Source organism: Odocoileus virginianus, chromosome 24 (assembly GCF_023699985.2).
Source record: "Odocoileus virginianus isolate 20LAN1187 ecotype Illinois chromosome 24, Ovbor_1.2, whole genome shotgun sequence".
NCBI lineage: Eukaryota > Metazoa > Chordata > Mammalia > Artiodactyla > Cervidae > Odocoileus > Odocoileus virginianus.
In genome coordinates, this window is record NC_069697.1 from 23534930 (window position 1) to 23560378 (window position 25449).

Sequence of the window (25449 nt, forward strand, 5' to 3'; positions counted from 1 at the left end):
AAATGTTGAGCCCCTTTGCAAAACACTACCCCCACCGTTACCCCCACCCCGACCCCATCCCTTCCTACAGTTCTCCAGGTTTGAAGCAGTCAGGCCAGTTTAATCAAGAAGACAGAGGGGCCAAAGCAACCCCTTCTCCACCACCACCAGGCTCTTGGTCAACCTTCAGATTCTAGGAAGGGACTCTTACAACCAAAAAGGGGGAGGCTTGGACCAGTAATCTCCTGGTGAATAACCGCAAACTCCTGGACTCCTGGGTTTTCAATTCTAGCAACTTGGGGGTGGGACGCGGGGAGCGGAGAGCAGTGTAGGTCCTCCGTCAGATCAGGCTGACTGGGAGCATTCTGTACCTCAACTCCTGAGTCCCAAATCCAGCTGGCTGGGACCCAGGCACCCCGTGGCCCCGGAAGGCAAGGGGGAATCCCAGTTGGCCAGCTGCCAGAGGTGTCTCCTCTCTCTTTAGACCCCGGAGTCTCCTCCCTGAATTAGTGGGGGAGACCCCACACACATATTTCACACTCCCTCCGCCCTCCAGAGGTGATTCCTTTCCTCATTAGGAAATTCTCCACTCCCTTTTTCCGACTCCTTTTCCGAGCGTTTACGTTGTACATCTGGAAAGGATGCGAGAGGAAGGAGGGGGAAGCAGAGAGAAGGAGGGGGAGAGCCCAAACCCGCCCAGTCTGACCCAGTCGAGACAACCGGCCTCCAGCTGGGGCTGGGACGAGGGAAGTGGAGAGGTGCGGCCCCCCCCCACGCCCCTTCGGGGTGGGGGGCGCGGGCTCAGCGTTCCAGGGACCCAGGAATGCCCCCCCGCCCGCCCCCCCGGCAGGCGGGGGGAGGGCTCAGCCGGGAGTTTGGCAAACTCCTCCCCGCGTTGAGTCATTCGCCTCTGGGAGGTTTAGGAAGCGGCTCCGGGTCGGTGGCCCCAGGACAGGGAAGAGCGGGCGCTATGGGGAGCCGGACGCCAGGGTCCCCTCTCCACGCCGTGCAGCTGCGCCGGGGCGCCCGGCGCGGACCCCGGCTGCTGCCGTTGTTGCCGCTGCTGCTGCTGCTGCTGCCGCCGCCGCCCCGGGTCGGGGGCTTCAATTTAGACGCGGAGGCCCCGGCAGTGCTCTCCGGGCCCCCGGGCTCCTTCTTCGGCTTCTCGGTGGAGTTTTACCGGCCGGGGACGGACGGGTGAGTTGAGGAGGGTTGGCGGCGGGCTGGCGGAGGGCGGGGGTGCGCGCTTAGAGACTGGGGGCGCGGCTGGAGTCTGGAGGGGACCGAGGCTTGAGTTTGGGAGGCGGAGTTTGGAAGAACTGGGGCTGGAGTTGGGGGCCCGCGCTAAAGTTGGGGGCCCGCGCTGGAGTAGGGAGGGGACAGTGGCCGGCGTAGTGGGGGGGCAGGAGTTTGAGAGCGATCGGCGGAGAGACATGTGTGGGGTGGGGAGAGGACACGAAGCTGCAAGCTGGAGAAGTCTGGGCAGGGGTCTTGCGGCCAAGAGAGAGGAGGGCGCGGAAAAGGAGAGCAGAGGGTCTCTGGTTGAGACTGGAGAACCGCGGGGACCGGAGGCGGGTGGGGACGGAGAGGGGGCGCGGAGGCCAGGAGGCTTTTTGGAGCACTGGGGAACCCCGGGACCCCCGAAGGCCATTGTGCTCAGAGAGTACTTGTTGAAGCAGAATGAGCTGTGTGGTGTGTGTGTGTAGTAAGAAGGAAGTCGGAGGCTGAAAGGGTCCCGGAGGTTAAATGGGGGCCAGCCTCATCCTCCCCTCCCCCCTCAACTCAGACTGGGAAAGACCCGGGAGGGGGATGGCGGCTCCCTCCCCTTCCTGCTCGGTCTCCTACTCTGCCCGCCACCCCCCACCGCATCTCTGTTCAGACGCGGGGATCCGGGAAGTTGGGAGAGTCCTGGGACTCTGGACCTGGGGGGAACTGGGGCTGGGGGCTGGCTCAGCCAAGGGCGGGTACTGGGATGTGTCGGGAGGGGTGTGTGTGCGCGCGTGAAGGGGGGTGGGCGGTTTCCCTCTTCCTCTAGCTCTTGGGAGGAAGAGAAAAGCTGATTTCCTGTAGCTAGTCGGCTGGAGCTGAACTGAGACCGGGATTTCTGGGGCTGGGGTCGGAAGCTGAGGAGACCTGGGCTCCGAGGGCCCAAGAGTGTCAGAACACAGGACCTCAGAGACCGGAAAGTCTCCAAGGAGGATCCCGGTTCCCAACTCAGCAGGGTAACAAGCAGCCTGGATCCTGTGTGCCAGGAAGACGGGAAGCCCACAGGCTTGGGGAGACAAGCCAGGCAACATGAAAACAAGGGTGTTTGCTTAAATGTGGGGAGTGAGGGGTAGTAAGAGGAGAAGGAAGCTGCCCCCGGTCTGGGACTCCCGGGTGCCAGGTGACTGATCCTCGACCTCTGGAGGAGTCCTCTTTGTACATCTCTGGGCTCTGAGCCCCCCACTGCTTCTCACCATCGCCCCTCACCACTGGCCTTCTCCACCACCACAACCACCCCTGGCATCCAGGTTTGATAGACTCTCTGTCATAGGTGAGCTGTTTTTACACATACAGTTAGCTGGTATCTACTCATTTCCTTTCCCTTTGGAGAAAAGGGGTTAAGCTAGGTAATTCCACTTGGGTACAGGGACAAATTTCTCCTTTGTCTGGAGGACCTGAGGATGGGAAAAAAGAAAGATGGTTAGGCTCCAGCTGTTGGTTCTGGACTATTCAAGGTCCCCACCCAACCCCCACCCCACCCCCCTGGCCTCTTGCCCAAACCCCATTGCATCACCCTGGCCTGGAGTCTCTGCCAGGCCTGGCCTCCCCCAGGCCCCCTCAAATTGCTTACCACAACCCTAATGGAGTAGAGAAGAGGGAGGGAGGGGATGGGATCCTTCCCCACATTGGGGCACCAGGGCTGGGGTCAGTTATCTGGCTCTTTACCTTCCTCTTACCCAACCCCCACCTAACAAGAGTGTCATCTCCCTTTTAAAACACGCCTCTGAAACATCTGGACTTTCATACATTCTGGGTTCCCTAGGTGTCTGTTTGGGCCCTGGCCTGATGCTGTAGTCCCCAAAGCCCTTTTCTAGAGCAGGACCCAGCATTCTCAACCCCTCCCCCTCCCCTTCTGCTCATCTCTCCTCCCAAGAGAACCCAGGTGTCCAGCTTGCACACCTCCCCCTCTCGTTTTCTCTGTACAAAGCACTCTTAGAATAGGACTCGGAACATTCCACGTCCCCAGTGACCTCCCTCCCCACTACAGCTGGGCCTCCAAGCCCTCCTCCCTGCAGGGGCAAACACAGCCCCTCACCTGGGGCCACGGCTGGAGAGGGAGGGCCTCGGTGTTCTTGGCCCCCTCCCTCACCTCTCTTGGTGGAAACTGAAACAACATCAGAGGGCAGGGTAAGCGCCTAGAGAAGTTCCACAGAAGAGTTCCATGGTAGGGAAGGGCCAGGCTTTAAGTCAGGTTGAGCTGGGTGTGACCTGGTGTGTCCAGGCCCCACCTCTTACTTGTTCTTTGTGTGATCTGGGGTGAGCTACTTAAGACTTCAATCTTGGAACCTGATCTTCTCCTGAAAATCAGACACCTACCTATGAGGCTGTTCTGAGGACTAATTGAGACAGTATATAAAGGGACCTGGTCCACAGAGGGTGATCAGTGTACATGGGAGGCATGACTTTTATGAGGTACCTATTTTGTTTCTGGTTCCCTCCTCCCTGGACACCACCTAGTTCTTTGTCTAAGTTTTTCACCATTTCTTACTTGCTTTTAGTATTTGCTTATAGCATGATAGCTATAAGCACATTTATTTGCATTTTCATACCAATTTTTCTGTTGGATCATTACAAAAATCCTTGCCTCAGACAGATGAAGCTTTATTGTCCCCATTGTGTGTATATATATATGAACTGAAGCTTCAGGAGTCATAGAAGGTTAGAACTAGAAGTTTGTTTAGAGACTATCCAAGAGCAACCCATCATCTTACAGGTAGAGAATTCAAGTCTTGGAAAGGGGAAGTCAGTAACTTGGCCCAAGACATGCGCTTAAAAGGTGCCTACCTCCTTAGCCCTTTGTAGTACTACCACAAGTAGAGGCAATTCTTCCTCCTCAGCCAGCCAGGCATCTCCCTGGAGAGGATGCTGGGGGACGCAGAACCAGGTGTTTCCTCTGGCCTGGCAGGGCTGCTGTAGGACCTGCAGGAGCTGAGTCCAGTCCGTTTGCTACCCTCCACCCCCGACCTTGTTAGGCCATCAGAGTCAAACAGTAACCATGTATTGAACAGGAACTTGGTTAATCAGAAGCCTGACTGGCGAGATAGTGGAGAGGAGGGGACAAATTGGCAACAGGGTAGAACAGGTAACAGGACTCCCTGCTTCTGGCTCGTCCATTGGAAAAGATTCTGAGTGATCCTGGACATGTGACTTCACTTCTCTGGGACTTAGTTTCCCCCTCTGTACAATGAGGACATGGGACTGGATAAGCTGTATTTTTTGTTAAAGTTTTCTTTCTTCTTTTCCATCTTCCTTCCTTTCTTTTTCTAATTCAAATGACATCTTACCCAGGCATTCTACATAAAACAGAGACAAGAGATCGCTCTGAAAGAAGGGGAGCAGTGTCAGGACCAAACTGGCTTCCGCTTACTCCATGTGGCAAGCCCTGAGGCTTCTACAAGAAAGTCTTCAATCCCAGAGATGCCCTCCTCGGTGCCCTCCCGCTGGGGCAGCCTGTGTCTCCAAGAACCAACTCTAGAATACCAGGGTTCTGAGGCTTCAGGATAAATTATGGCAATTACTTCTTCCCTTGGTCTCCATAGTTTGGAAGAGTTTATCTGCCACGCTGCGCTGAGGAAGGAATAATTAATTCCTTTTTCCTGTTTTTTATCAACTAGAATTTAGAACAAGAAGACATCCATAGCTGCCAATCAGAGCTTCTGACCAATATGAGATAACCAGGTTCCCCACAGGAGTTGATATAATTACAGCCCAAAGCAAATACACTTGAGGTTTTAATTAGCTCGGGCTGCCTTATCAGGTAAATGCATGATTTCCGTTAGGCTTTCTGAAATAATGAAAATAGCCTAAGGACCCTCCGTTGTTACCTTCTTGGACCCCTAGTAGGATCCATCTGCTGTAGGATTTAGGAAGCAGGAACTAGGAGTGGGAGAAGAAGGATAAGCTATGTGAGGTGCCAGCCCAGACACCGGGTGCCTTGCTCGGCAATGGGGGAGGGCACTATTTACTGGAATTGGAGGAGCTGGGAAGGAAGGACCACTGCATCCTCAGTTGTAAGCCACAGGAGGCACAGGGCAGGTCTGGGTCTGGATCTGTGTCCATTGCCTGCGTGCCAGACCCCTTGAACCTTCACTCGGCCACAGCCTAGGCCCCTGTCATACAAGCCTGTGGGATTTATAAACCTTGTAAGGCCCCTCTCACACCTTCCCGCCCCGCCACAAGCTCCAGGCTTCTTCCTCAGGCCAACCCAGGAACACTCAGGCTTTGCTTCCCCCACCCAGGGAAGTGGTGGGAGAATCAAGAGCGGGAGTAGGGTCCCTTGGCCAAGGCCTGGAGGAGTATCAGAGCTCCAGAAGACTTTGAGGTAACCATCGCAACCTCTTCACCCAGAGGAAGCAGGCATTCCCAAGTCTCCACTGAGCTAGTGCCCGACCCCAGAACTCCTGCACCACGGCTGTTTCCTGGGGCTGCCTCTGCTATGGAGGGCTGCATCCCTCTCTCCTCCCCCAGCCCCAGGCAAGGCAATCTCTCCCCAACACCAACCTCACCTACTAGGCCTGGCAGGCAACCGGGTCACTGTGCCTCTGAGTAGGCAGCTCCCACCCACCCCCAACTAGCTGTACCGCCTAAGTGAGAGGGGTGGGGCCCAGCAGGCGGGTGGGAGACAAACGGAGAAGTGAGAGGTTGGAAACAGACAGGAAGCCACAGGCAGTAAACATTTCCTGTCCCCAGGGTAACCGAGGCTGGCACCCCACCCCCCATCACTCCAGGAACTCTCACTCCGGGCCTCCCCTCCTGTTCCTCTGGACCCTTTCTTCTCCCTCGTCCATCCTCATCCTCTGGTCCAGCCACCCTCACTTCAGTCCCTTGGAGCCGCTCCCTCTGGTGTTCCCATTCCTATTCCTCTTGGACACCACCCCTTCACCCCTCCCCCACCCATCCTGTCTCCCATCCCATCCCCCTGTCTCACACACCCCTGATTTTGTGATCTCTATCATAATCTCAGACTTGGGGACTCCTGGTAAGAAAGGCTGATGAAGGGATCCAAATATCAAGAAAAGGGTGGGTGCTGGGGCTGCTGAGAGCTGAAAGGGGCCGGAATCCAACAGAGATAGAGAACGCCAAGATGTGAGATAGAAAGACAGAGGGGGACAGACCTAAAACTAAAACCAAGAGAACAAGCAGTCATAGGGCAGAGGAACAGACTGAGAAGCAATGCCAGAAGCAGATATGAGAGGAGAGCAGAGGCCAAGGCTGGCAGGGACACTGGGTCAGAGCCCTGGCTGCCAGATGCGGTCCTCATGGGAGACTCGAGGAGAAAGCCCAGAGGGCTGCCAGCTGCACTGAGGCCTTGGAGGCTAAGGACCCAGGAGTGATAGATGCAGAGCCAGAGGCAGGAAGATTACCCAGGACCTTCCCTCACACCACCCCATTACAGAGGAACCCCAGCAAAGGCAACCTTCTCATCTCAGAGGAGACGAGGCACCGTGTCCAGAACTAAGACCCAGCAGACCAAGATCTGAATTCAGACTTGAGGGATGGTGTATGGGAAAGGTGTTAAGAGGCTGAGACAGAGACCCAGCCAGGATGGGAAGATCCCACCAGGGCCCAGGGTGAGGGCAGGCCCAGGCCCCGGGGATCAGTCTGTTTTCACCATCCTCCAGGGCCTCTCTCCACTTCTACTGCCTGATTTCCAAGTCTCACATTTTCCTCCTACACACCCCAGGGCTGGGCAGCCGGACGCCTGGGTCTTGCCCAGAGAAGGGCTTTGGCTTGGGAGCAGAGAGTAGGTAAAAGGACCCTAGGGTCCCAGGGGCTGCACCTCCAGTCTTCGCAGGTCCATAGGGGAGATGGGGAAGCTGGGGTCCAGGCCCTCGGGCCCCAACCCCTTCCCATAATTGTATCTGGTTCCTCCTTCTAATGACAGGGGAAGGTAGGAAAGGAGAGGGTGGGGGGAGGGGGGGAGGGGCTGTGTTAGTGACAGCGGCACATGGGGACCGCCTGACTCCAGCCTGTGCCTCTGGCATCCGTGGCATCTTCTGAGATATAAATACAACTCGGGGGGCATCTATCCCACCCCCAGCCAGCCCCTCCCCGCCTGGGGAGACTGTAGAAGAGTTAGGAGCCCCCCTGAAATGCCTCTCCTTTCCCCTCCGCAGGGTCAGCGTGCTGGTGGGGGCGCCCAAGGCTAACACCAGCCAGCCGGGAGTGCTGCAGGGCGGTGCCGTCTACCTCTGTCCCTGGGGCACCAGCCCGACACAGTGCACCCCCATTGAATTTGACAGCAAAGGTAACCCGCTTCGCTGGTCGGGGAGGGACTAAAGGGTGGGACTGAGGCTGGGGGGCGGGGCCCGGGCGTGATCTGGAGCGCGGGGCGGAGCCTAACCAGTTCCAGGGCCACGTGCTCCCGGGCTCTGGGACTCCAGCTCAGCGCCGCAGCGGTGCAGCAGCTCCCCGTGGCACTCACACCACGTTCCCAGTCCAGCCCAGCCCAAGGAGGGCGGGCATGATTCAGAAACATGTGGCTCTCATTTTCCCTGAATCACCCACACTCTGGGAGGCCAGGGCAGTAACACAGACAAAGACAGGGAGAGTCACAAAACCTATTCCAATTCTTTTAACTAAGCACTGACTAAGTGATAATGGGTGCCAGGCTCTGTGCTGTGTGCTGCAGGGGATTGAAACATGATTAAGCCACCGACCTCAAGGAGCTTAAGGTCCCAAGTAGATGCAGAGATGGACCAAGGAAGACAGGCTGAGAAATAGTAATAACAAGCTAACACTTGAAGAGCACTTGCTATGCACTGGGCACTGTTGTCGGCACTTTACACATATTAATGCACTTCATCCTTTGAATGAGGGCATGAGGTATGATTATCCCCATTTTATAGGAAATGGGTTAAGTAACTTGTCTAAGGTCACACAGCTAATAAGAGGTGGAGTGTGGATATGAACTTGAGCAGTCTGGCTCCATAGATCAACTGGGGTGAGGGGACAAAAGAGGAGAGCATGAAAAGAGAGAGAGTGAGGGAGGGGTGGTGTAAGAGCACAAAACCAATTTTTTTTTTTTTTTAAGTATATTTATATGACCACATCCAGTCTTAGTTGGCATTCAGGTAGATCTTTCACCGAGGTACACAGACACTCTAGCTGTGGTGCACAGGCTTAGTTGCTCTGAAGTGTGTGAGATCTTAGTTCCCTGACCAGGGATGGAACCCATGTCCCCTGCATTGTAAAATGGATTCTTAACCACTGAACCACCAGGGAAGTCCCTGATGATTATTATTTTTTTAATCTGAAAGACAGGTGAGGAGCAAAGGAATAAGAAAGGCTGCCTTAGGAAAGACAGAGAGGAAAAAAAAGAAGAAAGGCAGAGAGGGCTTGGAAGGATAGAGACAGACAGATGCATGAACACACACACAGACAGGGCAGAGATCCAGAGGTGTAAGAAAGGTCAAGGACATAGAACAGGTGCTAAGACACAAGCCCAGGTATAGACAGAAGTGCACCCAGAGGGTTGCCCTCTCAGGAAATAGCCATTCTTCCCCACCTTATCACAGCATCCTTGTCCCAGCTGGGTAAGGAGGCAAGCACATGGGGACTGCAGCTCTAGAAACCCCAGGTTCTGTGTGTGTGCACATGTGCACACATGGGTGTATGTGCACACACGCAGCGGAAGATGAGTCAGGCCACAACAAGCAAGATTGTCAAGACCCTTCCTCACTGTCCCCCCGCCGTGAGTCATGGGCTCAGGGCTTGCAAGTGCCGAGGTACCCCCAGGCTGAGGGCAGGGGCTGCTCTAAGGCTCGGCTGCCCACGGCTGGCATGACCCCACCTTCTCACTTCCCCAAGGCTCTCGGATCTTGGAGTCCTCAACGTCCAGCCCAGAGGGAGAGGAGCCTGTGGAGTACAAGTCCCTGCAGTGGTTTGGAGCGACAGTGCGAGCCCATGGCTCCTCCATCTTGGTGAGGGCCACGATGGGCAGGAGGGGTAGTGGTTGGCGATAACAGCACAGTGAGGAGGGAGGGAAGAGAGGCCCCATTGGACTAAACCTGGCGCCTCCTCCTCCTGGGCCCTCCCAGGCCTGTGCTCCCCTCTACAGCTGGCGCACCGAGAAGGAGCCACAGAGTGACCCTGTGGGCACCTGCTACCTCTCCACAGACAACTTCACCCGGATTCTGGAGTATGCACCCTGCCGCTCAGGTAGGGCAGGGGTGGCGTGAGTCCCGCATCTGCCTTCTCTGAGTCCCCACAGTCCCCCACCCCCCAACAGCCTTGATAGCCCACTGTCTGGTCCAGGGAGGTCCTTTCTAGGGCCCCCTCTCCCCCTGCCTTCCCCAAACTCTGCTCTTTCCTGCGTGACCCGTCTGGGAAGAGCATCTTCCCACCACCTTCTCCTCTTGCAGATTTCAGCCAAGAAGCAGGACAGGGTTACTGCCAAGGGGGCTTCAGTGCCGAGTTCACCAAGGTGAGAGGGGATCTGGGAGGAACCTGGTTGTGGGTGGTGGATGCAGGGGAATCAGGACCAGATGCAGACTCACCTTCTTCCCCTGCACAGACTGGGCGTGTGGTCCTGGGTGGACCAGGGAGCTATTTCTGGCAAGGTGAGTCCTTCCTCTGCTGTCCCTGTGTCTGTCTCCCGCACCCGGCCTCTCATCCCTCTCCCAGCCCAAGATCACAATCTTCCCTTCCTCTGCCCCTGTCCCAATACTCCTCTTCCTGTCCTCTTGAGACTTACCCATCCTCTCCCACCACCCTCCAAAAGCTTCCCCTCCTGAATGTCTCCCCAGTCAGCCCCAAGTGCCCCACTCCCTGCCACCTCCTCCTTCGGCCATCCCCTCCTTATCCCCTTCTCCAGGCCAGATCCTGTCCGCCACCCAGGAGCAGATTGCAGAATCCTATTATCCTGGGTACCTGATCAACCCAGTTCGGGGGCAGCTGCAGACTCGCCAGGCCAGTTCCATCTACGATGACAGCTACCTGGGTGAGTGAGCAAATGGGGTGGGAGCTGCAGGGGAAGAACCTCGGGGGGCCCCTGTCCTCACTCACCCCTCGCCTCCCTTCTCCCACTCAGGCATCCCCAGCCCCCCACCCCATGTGTCATGTGTGGGCTGACTAGGAAGGCTCAGTAGGGGTGGGGAAGGGATTGAGGATGGGCCAGGACAGAGGGGTCCCCAAAGCAAGAAACCTAATATCCATCCACCTGTTTACCAGGATATTCTGTGGCTGTGGGTGAATTCAGTGGTGATGATAGAGAAGGTGAGTGCGTTCCCAGTCTGGGGCCAAGGGAGGGGGCAGATGGAGACCCCAGATCTGGAGCCCCAAGGACTGAGACATTTTTGTCTGACTCCCCTTCCCCTGCCCTTAGCCTGCAACCTTCTCTTCCCTTTCCAGACTTCGTTGCTGGTGTGCCCAAAGGGAACCTCACCTACGGCTATGTAAGGCCCAGCATGACCCTCCCTCCCCTCACCCCCCTCCCCTGCCTAATCACAAAGAACCATGCATGGTGATTTGGGAGGGCTCAAAAAGTGGATCAGAACACAGGCTCTTGGGTCAGACCAGGGTTCAAGTTCTGGCACTTACTCTGGATGAATCTGTGATTTGTTCCTATCCCACTTCATTCTGTAAAAATCTTGAGTCTGCTTAACCTCTTTGAGCCTCACTCTTCTCTAAATAATGGGATAATAATAGTTCTGACCTCACAAGGCTCTTGTAAGGATGAAGTGAGTTAAGGCACGTGAAAGTACTTAGTGAACTCTTAGGCAGGGTACAACTGTAGTTGTTATTATTAGACCATGGCGGAGTGCTTTAAAAAGGGTATAGATAAGAATGCCATAGGAGTCCATTCAATTACCAACATTTATTAGGGCAAGGTATGAGATAAGAAGATGAATAAGACATCACACCCCATCTTGTACGGCTTCTAATCAAGTATGTAAGATAAGACATATGATGGTAATCTAGCGTGCAGCTCCTATGCATAAACCCCTCAGTGCATCGGGCGCTGTCCACTCATGATTTCCATTCTTCCCAACAAGCTTATCGGGGGAGATATTACCAGTCACATTTTACACATGAGAAAGCTGAGACTGGAAGAGACCAAGTAAGTTGTTTAAGATCACCCAGTTAGTAAGTGGCTGGATAAGAGATTTAAAACCAGACCTGTTTTATTCCAAAGTCGGCATTCTTTCTGCATTAACGTAAATTTCAGGACAGTGGTTAAGATGATACAGCAGTTTAGGGGGAGTAATAACCTCCTTTCTAGGGTGGGGATGGATCAGAAAAGGTTCTATGAAAGACCGGAGGAGATGAGGAAAGACAGCATCCTAGACTGGAGCATGAGAAGGGCATGGAAGGAAAGGGAAACAATTCAGGCCAGTTCAGCATGGGCTGACTGACAATAGACTAAAGAGAGACTGGGGGATTCCTTGGTGCTCCAGTAGTTATGAATCCATGCTTTCAATGCAAGGGGTCTGGGTTCAGTCCCTGAACATAAGGGAACTAGATATCCCTTATGTCACAACTAAAGATCCTGCATGCCACAACTAAGACCCAGTGCAGCCAAATAAACAAAAGAGAGGCTGGGCAAAAACAGATAGGTTGGGTCCAGATTCTCCAGGGCCTCAGAGGACCAGCCAATAAGCTGAGATTGGGCCATGGCTGCGGAGAACCACCACGATTTTCCAAGCCAGCAGTGTCCCTCCTAGACCAGCTCTAGGGTGATCAGTCTCGGTGCCGTGGGGAAGGGCAGTGAGGGGAAGGGAATGTCCGAGGCAGGGGGAGACCAGGGCTTTCTCCAGCATTCCTTGGGGAGGGCTCACACCAGAGGAACAACAGCAAGACTGAGGAAGAGAATGAGGAGTCAAGAGACCAGTGTCGCCCACCACTAAGGGGCGACATGGGGGAGACATGAGTGCATGGGGCTGGGGGAATGAGGCTTCAATCATTCAGCTAATAATTAGTGTCTACTCTCACCAAGCATGACTAAGCTCTGGGGAGAAAGCAAAGAACAAAACAGCTCCTGCCTTCATGAGCTCACATTCTAGTAGGTAGATCAGATGCACAACAGACAGATAAGTATGGAATCTGTCAGTAGTGGTTGCTAGGTGACATGGAGGAAAATAATGAAGTCCCCATGAGATGGGGCTACCAGTACAGAGATAAGGCTATGGCGAAGGCAAAGCACAGAAGGGAATTACAGGACAAGTGGTCTATGTCTCCAAGGAATGACTGCCCCTGGGTATCCTGTACCCATTTGTCCTCCATCCATCTGAGTTTGGGATCAATGGGTGTATCTCCTCATCCCCAGGTCACCATCCTTAATGGCTCAGACATCCGGTCCCTGTACAACTTTTCAGGGGAGCAGGTGAGGACACCCCCTCTACAACCCAGCTTGGCCCTCTGCCAACCAAGCCCTGGCCCTGAGTCAGTAAGCTCAGCCCAACTTCTCAGGCTCCCTGGAGTCCCTGACTTCCCCCCACAGCCCTTGTTGATTGACTCCCTGGTACTGACCCGCTGCTGCCGCTCTGTCCGCCCCCCCAGATGGCCTCCTATTTTGGCTACGCAGTGGCTGCCACAGACATCAATGGGGATGGGTGAGTAGTGGAGAACGCACAGTGGTGCCCTCCCCAGGCGTGAGGAGTGGGAGTGGGACAGAAAAACGCAAGGAGAGCTCCTCCCTGGATTCTCCTCCTGCCTGCATTCCCTCAGCTCAGGGGCAAGGAGAGAGCTGAGCGCCAAAAGCCAGAAGATCTCAGGTCTCTCCCCTGGGTAGAAAAGAGCCGGGAATCCAGGATGCCTGGGCTTTCCTGGCACTGGGACTGAGGAGGGGAGGGGGAACGGCAGGGTCTCAGGATGCCGGTGTTTCCCCTATCTTCAGGCTGGACGACTTGCTGGTAGGGGCGCCCCTGCTCATGGAGCGGACAGCCGATGGGCGGCCACAGGAGGTGGGCAGGGTCTACATCTACCTGCAGCGCCTGGATGGCATGGAGCCCACGCCCACCCTGACCCTCACTGGCCAGGATGAGTTTGGCCGGTTCGGCAGCTCCCTGACCCCCCTGGGGGACCTAGACCAGGATGGCTACAATGGTGAGCACCGTATGGGCTCGAGTGGCTGAGGAGGAGCCAGGGGCCTAAGTCAGAAGGGATCTGGGGAGAGGTGACTGTCAGATAAGATAACCAGGACCCCCCAGTGTCTCCTGGAGGATTTTAATCCCAATATCTAGATCTTGGGGCTTGAAGAGTTTAGCATAGTGGGAGTGACAGATGGGAAAAGTCGGATCCTGGGTCCTGGGGTCTGGTGGTAGAAATCTGAACTCCTGGACTCCCGGCCTGCTGACTGGTTCGTGTTGTGTGTCTTGCAGATGTAGCCATTGGGGCTGCCTTTGGTGGGGAGAACCGGCAGGGAGTGGTGTTTATATTCCCTGGGGGCCCAGGGGGTCTGGCGGCTAAGCCTTCCCAGGTTCTGCTGCCCCTGTGGGCAGCTGGCCACACGCCGGACTTCTTTGGCTCTGCCCTTCGAGGAGGCCGAGACCTAGATGGCAATGGATACCCTGGTGAGTGGTGCCCGAGGCCCCTTTCACCTTAGAGTTCCCAGGTCACAGACCCCCTAGCCTCTAGCGTATTTGCCTAAGCTCCTGCGTGCAGTTCTAGCATGATGCCACCAGATGGCGATGCCCCCTCACTTCAGCTTCCTTGAACAATGCGGCTAGAAGGGGTTGGGAAGAATTCTGTTTGGGGGCCTGCTGTAAGGGGTAGTTTCTTTTGATTTCTTGCAGATCTGATTGTGGGGTCCTTTGGTGTAGACAAGGCTGTGGTATACAGGTATGAACTCGGGCAGGGGGCAGCCTGGGAGACACGGGAACTGGGGGATTTCTCAGTAGGGCTGAGTTTGGGGAAGTGTACAAACTGGGATCCTGGGGCTTGGGCATCGGCTTCCTGTGCCCAGGTTCCTGAGGAGCCCTAGTTCTTTGACCCCCACGTTCACTCTTGGTAGGGGTCGCCCCATCGTGTCTGCCAGTGCCTCCCTCACCATCTTTCCCGCCATGTTCAACCCAGAGGAGCACAGCTGCAGCTTGGAGGGAAACCCTGTGACTTGGTGAGTTAGGGGGCTGGGGGCGGGAGATTGCAGGATGGAGTCTGGGGGTACCTCATCTGTGCCTGGAAGAGGGGAGGGAGAGCAGGCCTTCGAAAGGGGGCACATGGGACTGTCCCAGTCCAGGTCCGTCTGGGAGGCAGGCAGAGAATACGATGCCTGTTACAGGTGAATATACCAGCTTTCCTTTTGGTCCTCTAGCATCAACCTCAGCTTCTGCCTCAATGCTTCTGGAAAACATGTTCCTGACTCCATCGGTGAGGGAGACTGCCTGAACGTTTCAGGCACTGGGGCAGGGGGGGAGGGGCTGGGCACTTGGGGACCTCTTTTCTCTCTGGATAAATTAGGAGGGAGGGGAAGATGCTCCTTAATGTACATGCGTGGCCACAGGCTTCACAGTGCAGCTCCAGTTGGACTGGCAGAAGCAGAAGGGCGGGGTGCGGCGGGCGCTGTTCCTGGCCTCCCGACAGGCCACCCTGACCCAGACCCTGCTCATCCAGAACGGGGCTCGGGAGGACTGCAGAGAGATGAAGATCTACCTCAGGGTAGGGGCAGGAGGGCGGAGTGTGGACTGGCTTGGGGAGGGTGACCACATAGAACTGGGGACCCCTCCTGAAAGGAAGAGGACTGGGAGATTCCAATGAAGGACCTGGGACTTTGGGAGGCTGGGGAAGGGTGCCTTTTTGTCCGAGGAGCTGGGAACCAGGCTGCCTCAGAAGCAATGAGCACGGTCGTTTGGACACCTAAATTCTTGAGGGTCTTGTGTGGACAAAGGGAGATGTGAGAGGATGAGGAGCAGGGCCGCCAAGTCCCCTGTATCCCCTGACTCTGTGAACCCTCCCCCACTCCCGGCCCCAGAACGAGTCAGAGTTTCGAGATAAACTCTCCCCGATTCACATCGCTCTCAATTTCTCCCTGGACCCTCAAGCCCCAGTGGACAGCCACGGCCTCCGGCCAGTCCTACACTACCAGAGCAAGAGCCGCATAGAGGACAAGGTGAGGGCAGGGTGGGGAGACAGGCCGGGAGGAGAGGGGCCTGGGCCCCTGGGGACGGGGCCCTGGAGTGGGGAGCCAACAGCTTGGGAGGCAGTCGCAACTCCCCCTCTCAAGGCTGCCCCACTCCCCAGGCTCAGATCTTGCTGGACTGTGGAGAAGACAATATCTGTGTGCCAGACCTACAGCTGGAAGTGTTTGGGTGAGTGAAGGCTGACGTCAGGCTGGGGGGTTCCAGATGCTGAAGTCGCCTAGCAGGACACGTGGAGCTTGGAAGCACCTGGCACGTGGAAAAGTAGAAGAGAAACATATCAGCTGGCTGTGTGACCTTGGGAAATTACGCAACTTCTTTGTATAGTGAGAATAATAGCATCTATTTCTCTAGCTTTTTGGAAGGATTAAATGAAATAATCTACATAAAGCATCTAGCCTAATGCCTGCCATAAAGCTGGAAGTCAGTGAACGGTGTCTATTATTATTATATTATTATCATTAGGGCCCATTGTCTGGCTCGGCGATTAATTCTCCAATGTCCCTGACCCCTGTGTGTCCCCTCCAGGGAGCAGAACCACGTATACCTGGGCGACAAGAATTCTCTGAACCTCACTTTCCATGCCCAGAATGTGGGTGAGGGTGGCGCCTACGAGGCAGAGCTTTGGGTCACAGCCCCTCCGGAAGCTGAGTACTCGGGACTCGTCAGACACCCAGGGGTGAGTGAGGACCCACAGGCGGGGCTTGGGAGGAGACCCTGCCAGAAGGACACTGAAGCCTTATCTGCACTCACCCCACCTCCAGAACTTCTCCAGCCTGAGCTGTGACTATTTTGCTGTGAACCAGAGTCGTCTGCTGGTGTGTGACCTGGGCAACCCCATGAAGGCTGGGGCCAATGTAAGTCTGGGGCCATCTCACCCCGAGCTGAGCTGGGGGGAAGGGAAGGAGGGCTGCAGTCGGTGTGTGGCAGACACCCGGTATAACAGCCCGCTTATCCGTCCTCCCTGTCCCGCAGCTCTGGGGTGGCCTTCGCTTCACAGTCCCTCACCTTAGGGACACGAAGAAAACCATCCAGTTTGACTTCCAGATCCTCAGGTAGGGAGGGGGCGGGGCAGGGGCGGAGTCTGGTGCAGGTGACATTCCGGCTGGGCTCTAGCACCATCAGAGGCTCTCCTCCGTCCCACAGCAAGAATCTCAACAACTCGCAAAGCGACGTGGTTTCCTTCCGGCTCTCGGTGGAGGCTCAGGCCCAGGTCTCTCTCAACGGGTCAGTGCCCGGGCAAAATGGGGCGTCTCTGGGAGGGGAGACCGACTTCTGGCAAAGAAGGCATATGAAATGGGGTCCCTTCCACTGCCCTCTAAACCACCCTCCTCTGCAGTGTCTCCAAGCCCGAGGCAGTGCTATTTCCGGTGAGCGACTGGCATCCCAAAGACCAGCCGCAGGAGGAGGGTGACGTGGGCCCAGCTGTCCACCATGTCTATGAGGTGAGTGGGCTGCTGGGAGTGGAGGGCGGGGCTAGAATGAATGACAGGGAAGGAGGAGCCAGTATGAGTGACAGATGGCTGGGGCCAGCCTGAGGGGCTGAGGGGAAGAAGGGGAAGGGAGAGGTAAAGGCCTGGACCGTTCAGTGAGAGACTGGCCAACTGAGTGACTTAGAAGGGAGGATGGAGACACCTCCAGAAGAGTTGGCTGGAAAGGATTTCATCTCTGCCCGTTGATTTCCTGCCTCCTGAGACTCAGAGCAGGGAAGAGTGGGCCACTGGGACCCGGGTCTCAACAGGGCAGAATCGCTCCCTCCCTTCCCATGATGACTGTGCCTTCCTCTCCTCAGCTCATCAACCTGGGCCCCAGCTCCATTAGCCAGGGCGTGTTGGAGCTCAGCTGTCCCCATACTCTGGATGGCCAGCAGCTCCTCTATGTGACCAGGGTCACAGGACTCAGCAACTGCACCACCAGTCACCCCCCCAACCCAGAGGGCCTGGAGGTGAGGGGCCTGGGGACTGGCCGGGAGGTGGGGGGGACCAAGCTGATGGTAGTTGGGGAAGGTCTCAGGGACCTGGAAGAGCTAATGAGGATGTGCCTGGAGCTAGGACTTAGGAGGCCACTGGAAGGCAGTCAGAAGTCCCCCAAGACCTCTTGAGGCTGTGAGAGGGGAAAGGATTGTTTTAAGCACTGCACTTCTGTCTTTCTGCCTGAAGTATCCTTTCCTGACTCCATGCCCTAGCATACTCCTAGGGCTCAGCACCACCCCCTCTGGAAAGCCTTCTTCAGACCCACTCCCCTAGACCCCAGTGTCTGTTTTAAAGTTCATTTTATTCATAGACAACATTTAAATTAAATGAATGACTTTACAGAACCATGTTACCAGCTCAGGAAATATCCCAGTAACCAAAATTCACAAGGTCCCTGCTCTCATGGAGTTAGAGGAGGGTGATAAACAGTAAGACTTCCCAGGTGGTACAGTGGTAAAGAATCTTCCTGTCAATGCAGGAGAGGCAAGAGCCAAGAGTTCTACCCCTGGATTGGGAAGATTCCCTGGAGTAGGAAATGGCAACCCACTCCAGTTTTCTTGCCTGGAAAATCCCATAGTTAGAGGAGGCTGGTGGACCACAGTCCATGGGGTCACAAAGAGTTGGACATGACTGAGCAACTGAGCATGTGCACACAATAAACAATACAAATTAGAAGAGAGAGGAACAGATATTGAGAAGTGATGAAAGTGCAGTGCTCACCTGCTGGGGTGGGGTGAAGCTGGGAGCCTGTTTGAGTTGAATCGTCAGGGAAAACCTCTTGAGGAGGGAACAGGTGAATTGAGTATGAAAGATAAGGATGAAACTGCTTGTGAAGACTCAAGAAAGAGTATTCCAAGCAGAGGAAACAGCCAGTGCAAAGGCCTCAAGGCAGAGTCAGTGCCCTAATTATTTATTGACACCTCACCTCCTCCTAAACTCCAGGGACCAAATCTTACTCATTTCCGTATTTCAACAACGAGCTTGCCGCCTTGCCATAGGAGGTGGTCAGTTGCATGGATGGAAGACCAGGTCAAAGCTGCTGCAGACCCCAGATGCAGGCTCAGATGCTGTAATGAGGTGGGAGAGGCAGCTAATGGTCTCTTTTCTCTTGCAGTTGGATCCCGAAGGTTCCCAGCACCACCGGCTGCAAAGACGGGATGTTACAGGTCGGAGCCCTGCCTCCTCAGGACCTCAGATTCTGGTAAGTTGTCCTGGGAATGAGGTCTGTGCCCAAGTGTTGAATATCTCCGTGGGTCCTCAGAGCCACCAGAAGGGCAGAAGTCATGGTACAAGCCTCCTATTTCTCCCCTAGAAATGCCCAGAAGCAGAGTGTTTCAAGCTGCGCTGCGAGCTGGGGCCACTCCACCGGCAAGAGAGCCGAAGTCTGCAACTGCATTTCCGCGTCTGGGCCAAGACCTTCCTACAGGTGAGGGAGCCTCACCTCAGTCCTGACCCCTGACCCCTGACCTTCAGGTCTGCTGGACTGACCCCCGCTTTCCCCACTGCCCTAGCCACCCGCTTTGGTGACTGGGACCCAGGCAGCCCCACTCCCCTCCCTCACGTTGTTTTGACAGGGCTGTGTGTCCTTGGCGGCACCTAGTGGCCTCACTGGGAGCGACAGCTTCCCTTTTCTGACCCATTCAGAGGAGGGGAGGGCTGGAGGGAGACCAGCCGGCAAATGACAGAAAAACAGAGACTGAGGATGAATCCATCGTGGAGAGGCAAGCAGATGTGTAAACAGGAAATGGTAGTCATTTGTTGAATGCACACTATGGGCTAAACATTGTCGTAGGTGCTTAACCCATATTAATGACTCAAGAATTTTTTTTGCTATTGAACATGCTGTTATCTAATTATCCACTATTCAGTTATAACTATTTAGTTACATATTTATTTTCTCTTATAAGGAATGTAGAGAGAGATTCAGAGAATGAATTCAAAATAGGGAAAGATTATAACCAGAGCCAGAAACTGGGGAGCCCTATGTCCTCCAGATGCCAGGACGGGCCACCCTGAACACCTTTCCCCCACCCACAGCGGGCGCACCAGCCATTTAGCCTGCAGTGTGAGGCCGTGTATGAAGCCCTGAAGATGCCCTATAAAATCCTGCCTCGGCAGCTTCCCCAAAAGGAGCTGCAGGTAAGTCTAAGGTCAGCAGGCTGGGCCAAGGAAGACAGAGTTCTGGGCCTGGCACAAGGACTGGGACATGACAGGGGCTGGCCTGATTATGGTAACAAACATTGATTGAGCATCTACTATGGGCCAGGCACTGTGCTAAGTCCTGGGAATACAATGATAAGCAGGATGGACAGGGGAGTAAGAAGACAGTGTGACAAGGACCAGCATGTTTATGGGACCACATCATAGGGACACTTGAACACAGACTTGCAGAATTGGGAAAGGCTTTCTGGAAGAAGTGATGTTTAAGCAAGACCTGGGCTCTACCAGGCTAACTGGTCAGGAAAGGAATCTTTTCTGGGGCGAGGAAAAGGTGTGAAGGCCTGAAAGAAACAATAACGCACATTTTAGAAATTTGAAGTTCAGAATTCTGTTAACCTAAAGTGGGAGGGGAGAGAGGGTTTCTAAGTCCAGTGGGAAGTGGGAGCCAAGTGTAGGGTGGGAGGAACCAGTGGCTTTCCAGTGATCTCTCCTGGCTTGCTCCCCAGGTAGCCACGGCTGTGCAGTGGATCAAGGCAGAAGGCAGCCACGGAGTCCCTCTCTGGATCATTATCTTAGCCATCCTCATTGGCCTCCTGCTCCTCGGTCTGCTCATCTATATCCTCTACAAGGTCAGCCACATCCTACTTGACTTGGCCTTCTCTCACCAGGTTCTGTCCTTGACCCAGCACACTCCCTAGTATGTGCCTCCAGACCAGTTCTCCAGCCACATGCATCCCCTCTGGACACTGCCTATACCATCCCTTCTTTCATTCTACAGCCCCTAGCTTAGAGTTCTCTCGACTCAAGCTGGTAAGTTTACCAATACTTTCAAAATCAAGGTGACTCACAAGTGGCCAGTGTGTGGCATATGTGTCTGTCACCTGCTCCAGAAACCCATGGTAGCGGTCACTAATTGATCATACTCTAGCAAGAGCCTCAGAATCCTTCTCAAGAGGCAGCCACTTCTAGGCAGCGAGACTTCAAATCTGTTTGCCAAACCTGGCTTAACTGGGGGCATTTTTACACCACCAAAGCACCCCAGCCTAAGCCCTCCTGGCCCATTAGACCTCTTGGAGAGGTAGTCTTCACAGACTGAATTTGGGCCACTTTTGCATGATGGGGAGATTGGAAGCACTGAAGTCATCTTCATACCTTCCTGGGATAAGATCTGCAGAGAAGTAACTCAATTCTCTCTCCTTTCTTCTCATTAGCTCGGATTCTTCAAACGCTCCCTCCCGTATGGCACCGCCATGGAAAAAGCTCAGCTCAAGCCTCCAGCCACCTCCGATGCCTGATTCCTCCCAATCTTGAAGGCCCATTTCCCCCCACCCTCAGTCTACTGACAGGGAGGGGGCTGGGCGCTTCCTGAAGGTGCTGAGGGCCAGGGAGAAGCTCCTCTCCCCAGCCCAGAGACATACTTGAAGGGCCAGAGCCGGGAGGTGAGGAGCTGGGGATCCCCTCCCCCCATGCACTGTGAAGGACCCTCGTTTACACATGCCCTCCTCATGGATGAGGGAACTCAGATCCAGGGACAGAGGCCCCAGCCTCCCTGCCACCTTTGCATTTTGGAGAATTTCCTGAAAACACCTTGGAACCAGAACTAGGGGATCCAATCCCAGTTCTCCGGCTCAGATGTGGCACCAGGACTTCCTGTCCAGCTCCAACCCGCAGAGATCTGTTGTTGGCCTTGCCAGAGATCCACAGGAAGCCCCCAGCTAAGAGCCTGGAACCTGGGGAGCGAGACATGGCAGCTCTGGACAGCCCCCACCCCGGTGGGCCAACGAAGAACACTACCCGTGGATGGCGCCCCAGGCCCAGCTCAGGACAGATTCCACACCAGGATCCACGCTGGCCCCGAAGCAGCTCCAAGGGGAACCAGAACTTTCACAGGGCCAGATTGCACCTGGGGCCTCTGGGGCCTGAAGTTCATCTGGGACCCAGACTCAGATGTTGGTAACCTAACTTGGCAGATCCAGGACATTTGAGCCTGCTCCAGACCTGGGCCTGGAGACCAAATCCACCTCTGACTCAGGAGAAGTCAGGAATTGCCCAGGACCCTGAAGGGGCCATGATGGTAAAAGATCTGGAACCTTAACCCTGGCTGGACGTAGGCCCTCTGAGTCCTCCGCAGAAAGGGGGAGCCTGCTGTCCTGGGCCTGCGGGTTTGGGCTCTGCCCGCCAGCTGCACTGACGCTGCCCCTCCTCTCCCTACCCAGCCCTCCCCTCCCCTCGGCTCCGGCTCCCGGGACTTATTTAAACTCTGTTGCAAGTGCAATAAACCCGGCCCGGTGCCCCCACTGATCAGAGCTGGAATCTGTCTTCTCCCTACTCCTTCCAGATCTTTCCAGATCTTTCCTGGAACCAGACCGCTTGGTGGATAGAAAATGTTTCTTGCAGTTTCTTTCCACTGGGAGCCAGGAGTATGACCCCCCAGGAACTGTGGAACTTCTTTTGGGGTTACCTTTTCTTACATGGAAGAGATGATGGAAGGGGTGAAAGCAGGGCTTGACTCCTGCCCGTCTCCCAGCCCCACCAGATCTGATCCTAACACCTCTAAGAGAACAGGGAAAGGAATTCCTTCTCTTTGGATTTGAGGGTTAGGGAAGAATACAAAGAAAGGGAGAGGTCAGAGCTGAAGGTGGAAGAAGATGGCCCAGAAGACTCACTTAGGCTTTCCGAAATTAGAATAATGAAAAGGGTTGAGAGAAAAGGCCACAGAACTAAATCAGAAGACAGCCAGTTGGGTTTGTGTTTTGTTTTAATCACCCATTGTATTCCGATGGGTAGTTCAGTTCAGTTCAGTTCGGTCGCTCAGTCGTGTCTGACTCTTTGCGACCCCATGAATCCGATGGGTAGAGGGAATGTTAAATAGTTTACATACATTATCTCATTTAATTTCTATCAAATTAAATGTGCGAGGCAGGCACAATTAACCCCGCTTACACAAGGGGAAATTGAGGTCCAGAGAAGTTATGTAACTTGCCCAAGGTCACAGTCTAATTCAGCCTTGCCTGACTGTGAAAGCCCACATTCTTAACCAACATGACAGACGGTTCAGGTCTTTGAAGATAAATTAAAGTGAGGGAACCCCTCAGCATCCTCTGTCTCCTGGAGGCCTATCCTAAACTAGTGTCCAGCAGGAGCATGGGGAGGGGTGCTGAAATTCAAACAGGATTGTTAAGAGGCAAAGGTGTCTATGTCCTGCTAGACTGAGGTCAGCCACCAGAGGGCAGCACAGTCACAAATTTATGGGAATTTGGGGAACGGAGGCTATGTATGAGATCCTCCTCACCCTCTTCCCCCATCAACAAGACAATTCTTATTAGCTTAGGCTCCTGCCTCGCAGTTCCAGCATGATCTCAAAATATCTCTCCTGAGAATTCAAACCTGCTCTACACTCCAATCGTCAACTTCTTAATAATTCTGTAACTCAGAAACTTCTTCCCAGAACCCATAACGAAGGACTATAGGGAGGGCAAGACCTGATAAGGCAAAGAGCTACCCCGTATTTCCAAGGATGACAGCTGTGGCATAGCAAGGCACTGAGATTTCTCCAAGAATGAAATCCCATACTCGCCTTCTTGGGGGATGGGTGGGAATGGCAATAGCCATACTCCAGGGGCCAAATCTGAGATTTCTTACACTATGATGAGGAGGAAATGAGGAGGGGAAGTGGGCTGTATTGGGCTGGTATCATGGGCGTGTCTGTATAATTAGTGCCTGTACCTCTGAGTCTCTGAGAGTGACAAGGTCTCTCTCAAGTAGGCACAATGCAAGGTAGGAATCCCTTGGGCTCAAGTGCTGCAGATGTAACCCAGCCCCAGTCTCTCTGTCGCTGAACTGTAATTCTCAGGCTCTGGTATGTTTCCCCTTCCAAATCTCCCAGCCCCTCCAAAGCATGTCTGCCTCTCATTTTGAGACTTGAGTGATGCAGAGAGACAAGAGAATAGGGGAAAGGCCTGAGTCCTAGCCCTGTCTGTGTCAGTGGAGGTGGAAAGGAGGCCTGGGAAGGGAACAGAGCAGCTGGGGGCACGGAATGGGGAGGGGACTTAGGAGAGGCAGCTGGCAGGCGGGAAGCTGATCTGGGGGTCTCAAGTTTCTTGACATCAATTAGAGCAGCCGGCCTGGGCTCATTAGTAGCCCGGGGTGCAGGGCTCATCAATAATGAATTCACCCCTCACACTGCCCCCCTCCAGCTGCCTGCAAGGTCACCCCGCCCTCCAGCCAGCTGCCTCCCCTTGGTGAGCTAAGCATCCCCTCTTCTGAGACCCCTCTAACTCAGGGTCCTGGGGGTTACAGAGTGGGAGGGTGGACAAAGCTGAGGGCAAAGGGGTCTTTATCACTAATTAACTATGTCTGATGCTGACTCTGGTTTGTTCTCAGGAGGCCGCCCAGGAGGAGAAAGAATAGCAAGAGGCAGGGAGAAGTATATGTGTGTGGGGGTGTGGATAACAAGAACTGGGAAGAGCAAGCTTGGTGATATGAGGCTGGAACAGCATGGTGGTTAGGTTGGATCTGGACCACAAGGATAAACTCTGATGGGCTAGGAGACCCTACCTTCTCCCCCAAGGTCAGATTTAGGCACAAAGCCACAATCCCCCTAGATCTCTGGGCCTCTGGATCAGAACAAGACCAAGGCATTAGGACCCTCAGAATTTGCCCTTGAGCTGGAGCATCTTGGCAGGTACAGAAACATATTTTTTTCAAACCAGATCAGTGGGGTGAGGAGAAGAAACTGCTGAGGCCCAGAAACAGGAACTTAAACTTCCTGTACCTTAATTAGCCATATAGTCCTAAATTTCCTGCAGAACCCAGGAATGCCACACTCCAGTCCCCTTCCTCTTTTCTAGATTATTCCAAGACTCCAGTTCCCCCAACCCTCCTCCCGACCTCTTCCTCCCCGCCTCCACTCTCCCTAAATCCCAAGTGTTCTAGTTCCTAGTCACACCTACTTTCCCTCTGGCTGGGGCTGGCCTGAAGCTGGCTGCTTGGCATTCTGGGAGATCCTCCTGCCCTCCCTCCTGGGGCAGGTACAGACAGGTCCAGGCTGCAGCAGCTGCATCTTCTCCAGACACCTCGCAGACTCCCAGACTCCAGCCTCATGCTGCGGTTCCAGTTGCCTGCCTTAGAATACATGCTGTTGGTGCTTAGAAAACATCCAGTGTCCTGTACTCTGCCTTGCCACCCCCACATTCTCCCCAGCACATACAGTCTGTTCTATCCTCCATCCTCTTCTCCACCTTATCAAAGACCCCCCACCAGGCCTCTTTAGCCCAAGCTCACCTTAGTGGTGAATGCCCTGGATAGATGCTCCCATCTCCATACCAATCCAGGCCATATCTACAAGGTTGAGCCTCAGTTCTGGATCTCCTGTCACCTCTGGTTGCCCTAATGATTTCAGTTGCAAGCATCTATTTCCACCTCCTTGGGTCCACTGATTGCAGTCTCTTCCCTCAGACCTTCACTAAGATCTAGGCATTCAGATCCCAGCCAGAGATCAACCTGGGATCCATCTTCAACCCCACATTTCACCTCTGAGACCCAGCCCTCAGGCATCCTGCTGCAGAGCCAGAGGAACAAACAAGGACCCAAACATCTCTGCCCCCACCCTCCGCTTCTGCCCAGTCCATCACTCTGGAGAGGACTCAGGTGTCCCACCCACCCTGGCCCCACCCCTCCCCACAGTATTTAGGCACCCCACCCCCACCCCATATCAACCCATGGCTAGACTTCCCGCCCTCAGACTCAGCCCTTCCCGGGATCCCAGGCATCTTAGTTCCAGCTTCCTGTGTCAGCACACGCCGTCCTCTAGATGTCCTGTTCTCCCAGCCCTGGCTGCAGCGTCACCTTAAATCCAGGAGACTTAGGGGCGGCAAGTAGAAGAGAAAGCGAGAGAGGGCGAGGAGCGGCCGGGACGCCCCTTCCTGGAGCCCTGGGCGCCCGGGTCCCCCCTCCTCCCGTCTTCACCTGCTGCGGGCTCCGCCCCCGCTCCGCCT

At 54.8% G+C, this 25449-nt stretch overlaps 1 protein-coding gene and 2 long non-coding RNA genes across 9 annotated transcripts; 1 reads left to right on the top strand and 2 right to left on the bottom strand.

Moving 5' to 3' along the window:
- The first annotated feature begins 688 nt into the window (after positions 1–688).
- Positions 689–21759, top strand: ITGA5 (integrin subunit alpha 5). Its single transcript, XM_020895133.2, has 30 exons — positions 689–1176; positions 7362–7492; positions 9055–9167; positions 9285–9405; positions 9609–9670; positions 9761–9806; positions 10061–10186; positions 10417–10461; positions 10597–10640; positions 12512–12568; positions 12745–12797; positions 13082–13290; positions 13566–13757; positions 13980–14025; positions 14198–14299; positions 14498–14553; positions 14687–14841; positions 15155–15292; positions 15424–15491; positions 15849–15999; positions 16085–16177; positions 16296–16375; positions 16467–16547; positions 16660–16765; positions 17113–17265; positions 18408–18494; positions 18606–18719; positions 19331–19432; positions 19960–20082; positions 20665–21759. The coding sequence occupies exons 1-30, from the start codon at positions 803–805 to the stop codon at positions 20746–20748; spliced, it is 3312 nt and encodes a 1103-aa protein (XP_020750792.2). The 5' UTR covers positions 689–802; the 3' UTR covers positions 20749–21759.
- On the bottom strand, positions 2510–4559 carry LOC139030815 (uncharacterized). Its single transcript, XR_011483222.1, has 2 exons — positions 4030–4559; positions 2510–2639 (listed from the first exon to the last, which is right to left on the bottom strand). It is a non-coding gene; the product is annotated as an uncharacterized lncRNA (long non-coding RNA).
- Positions 15031–25447, bottom strand: LOC110138254 (uncharacterized). 7 transcript variants are annotated; one of them, XR_011483220.1, is made up of 5 exons: positions 25301–25447; positions 24406–24841; positions 19683–19794; positions 16329–18437; positions 15031–15569 (listed from the first exon to the last, which is right to left on the bottom strand). It is a non-coding gene; the product is annotated as an uncharacterized lncRNA (long non-coding RNA). The 7 variants fall into 7 exon arrangements; XR_011483221.1 differs by lacking the exon at positions 25301–25447 and having other exon boundaries at positions 24406–24573; positions 24737–25090; XR_011483219.1 differs by lacking the exon at positions 25301–25447 and having other exon boundaries at positions 24406–24577; positions 24737–25090.
- Between the last annotated feature and the right edge of the window lie 2 nt (positions 25448–25449).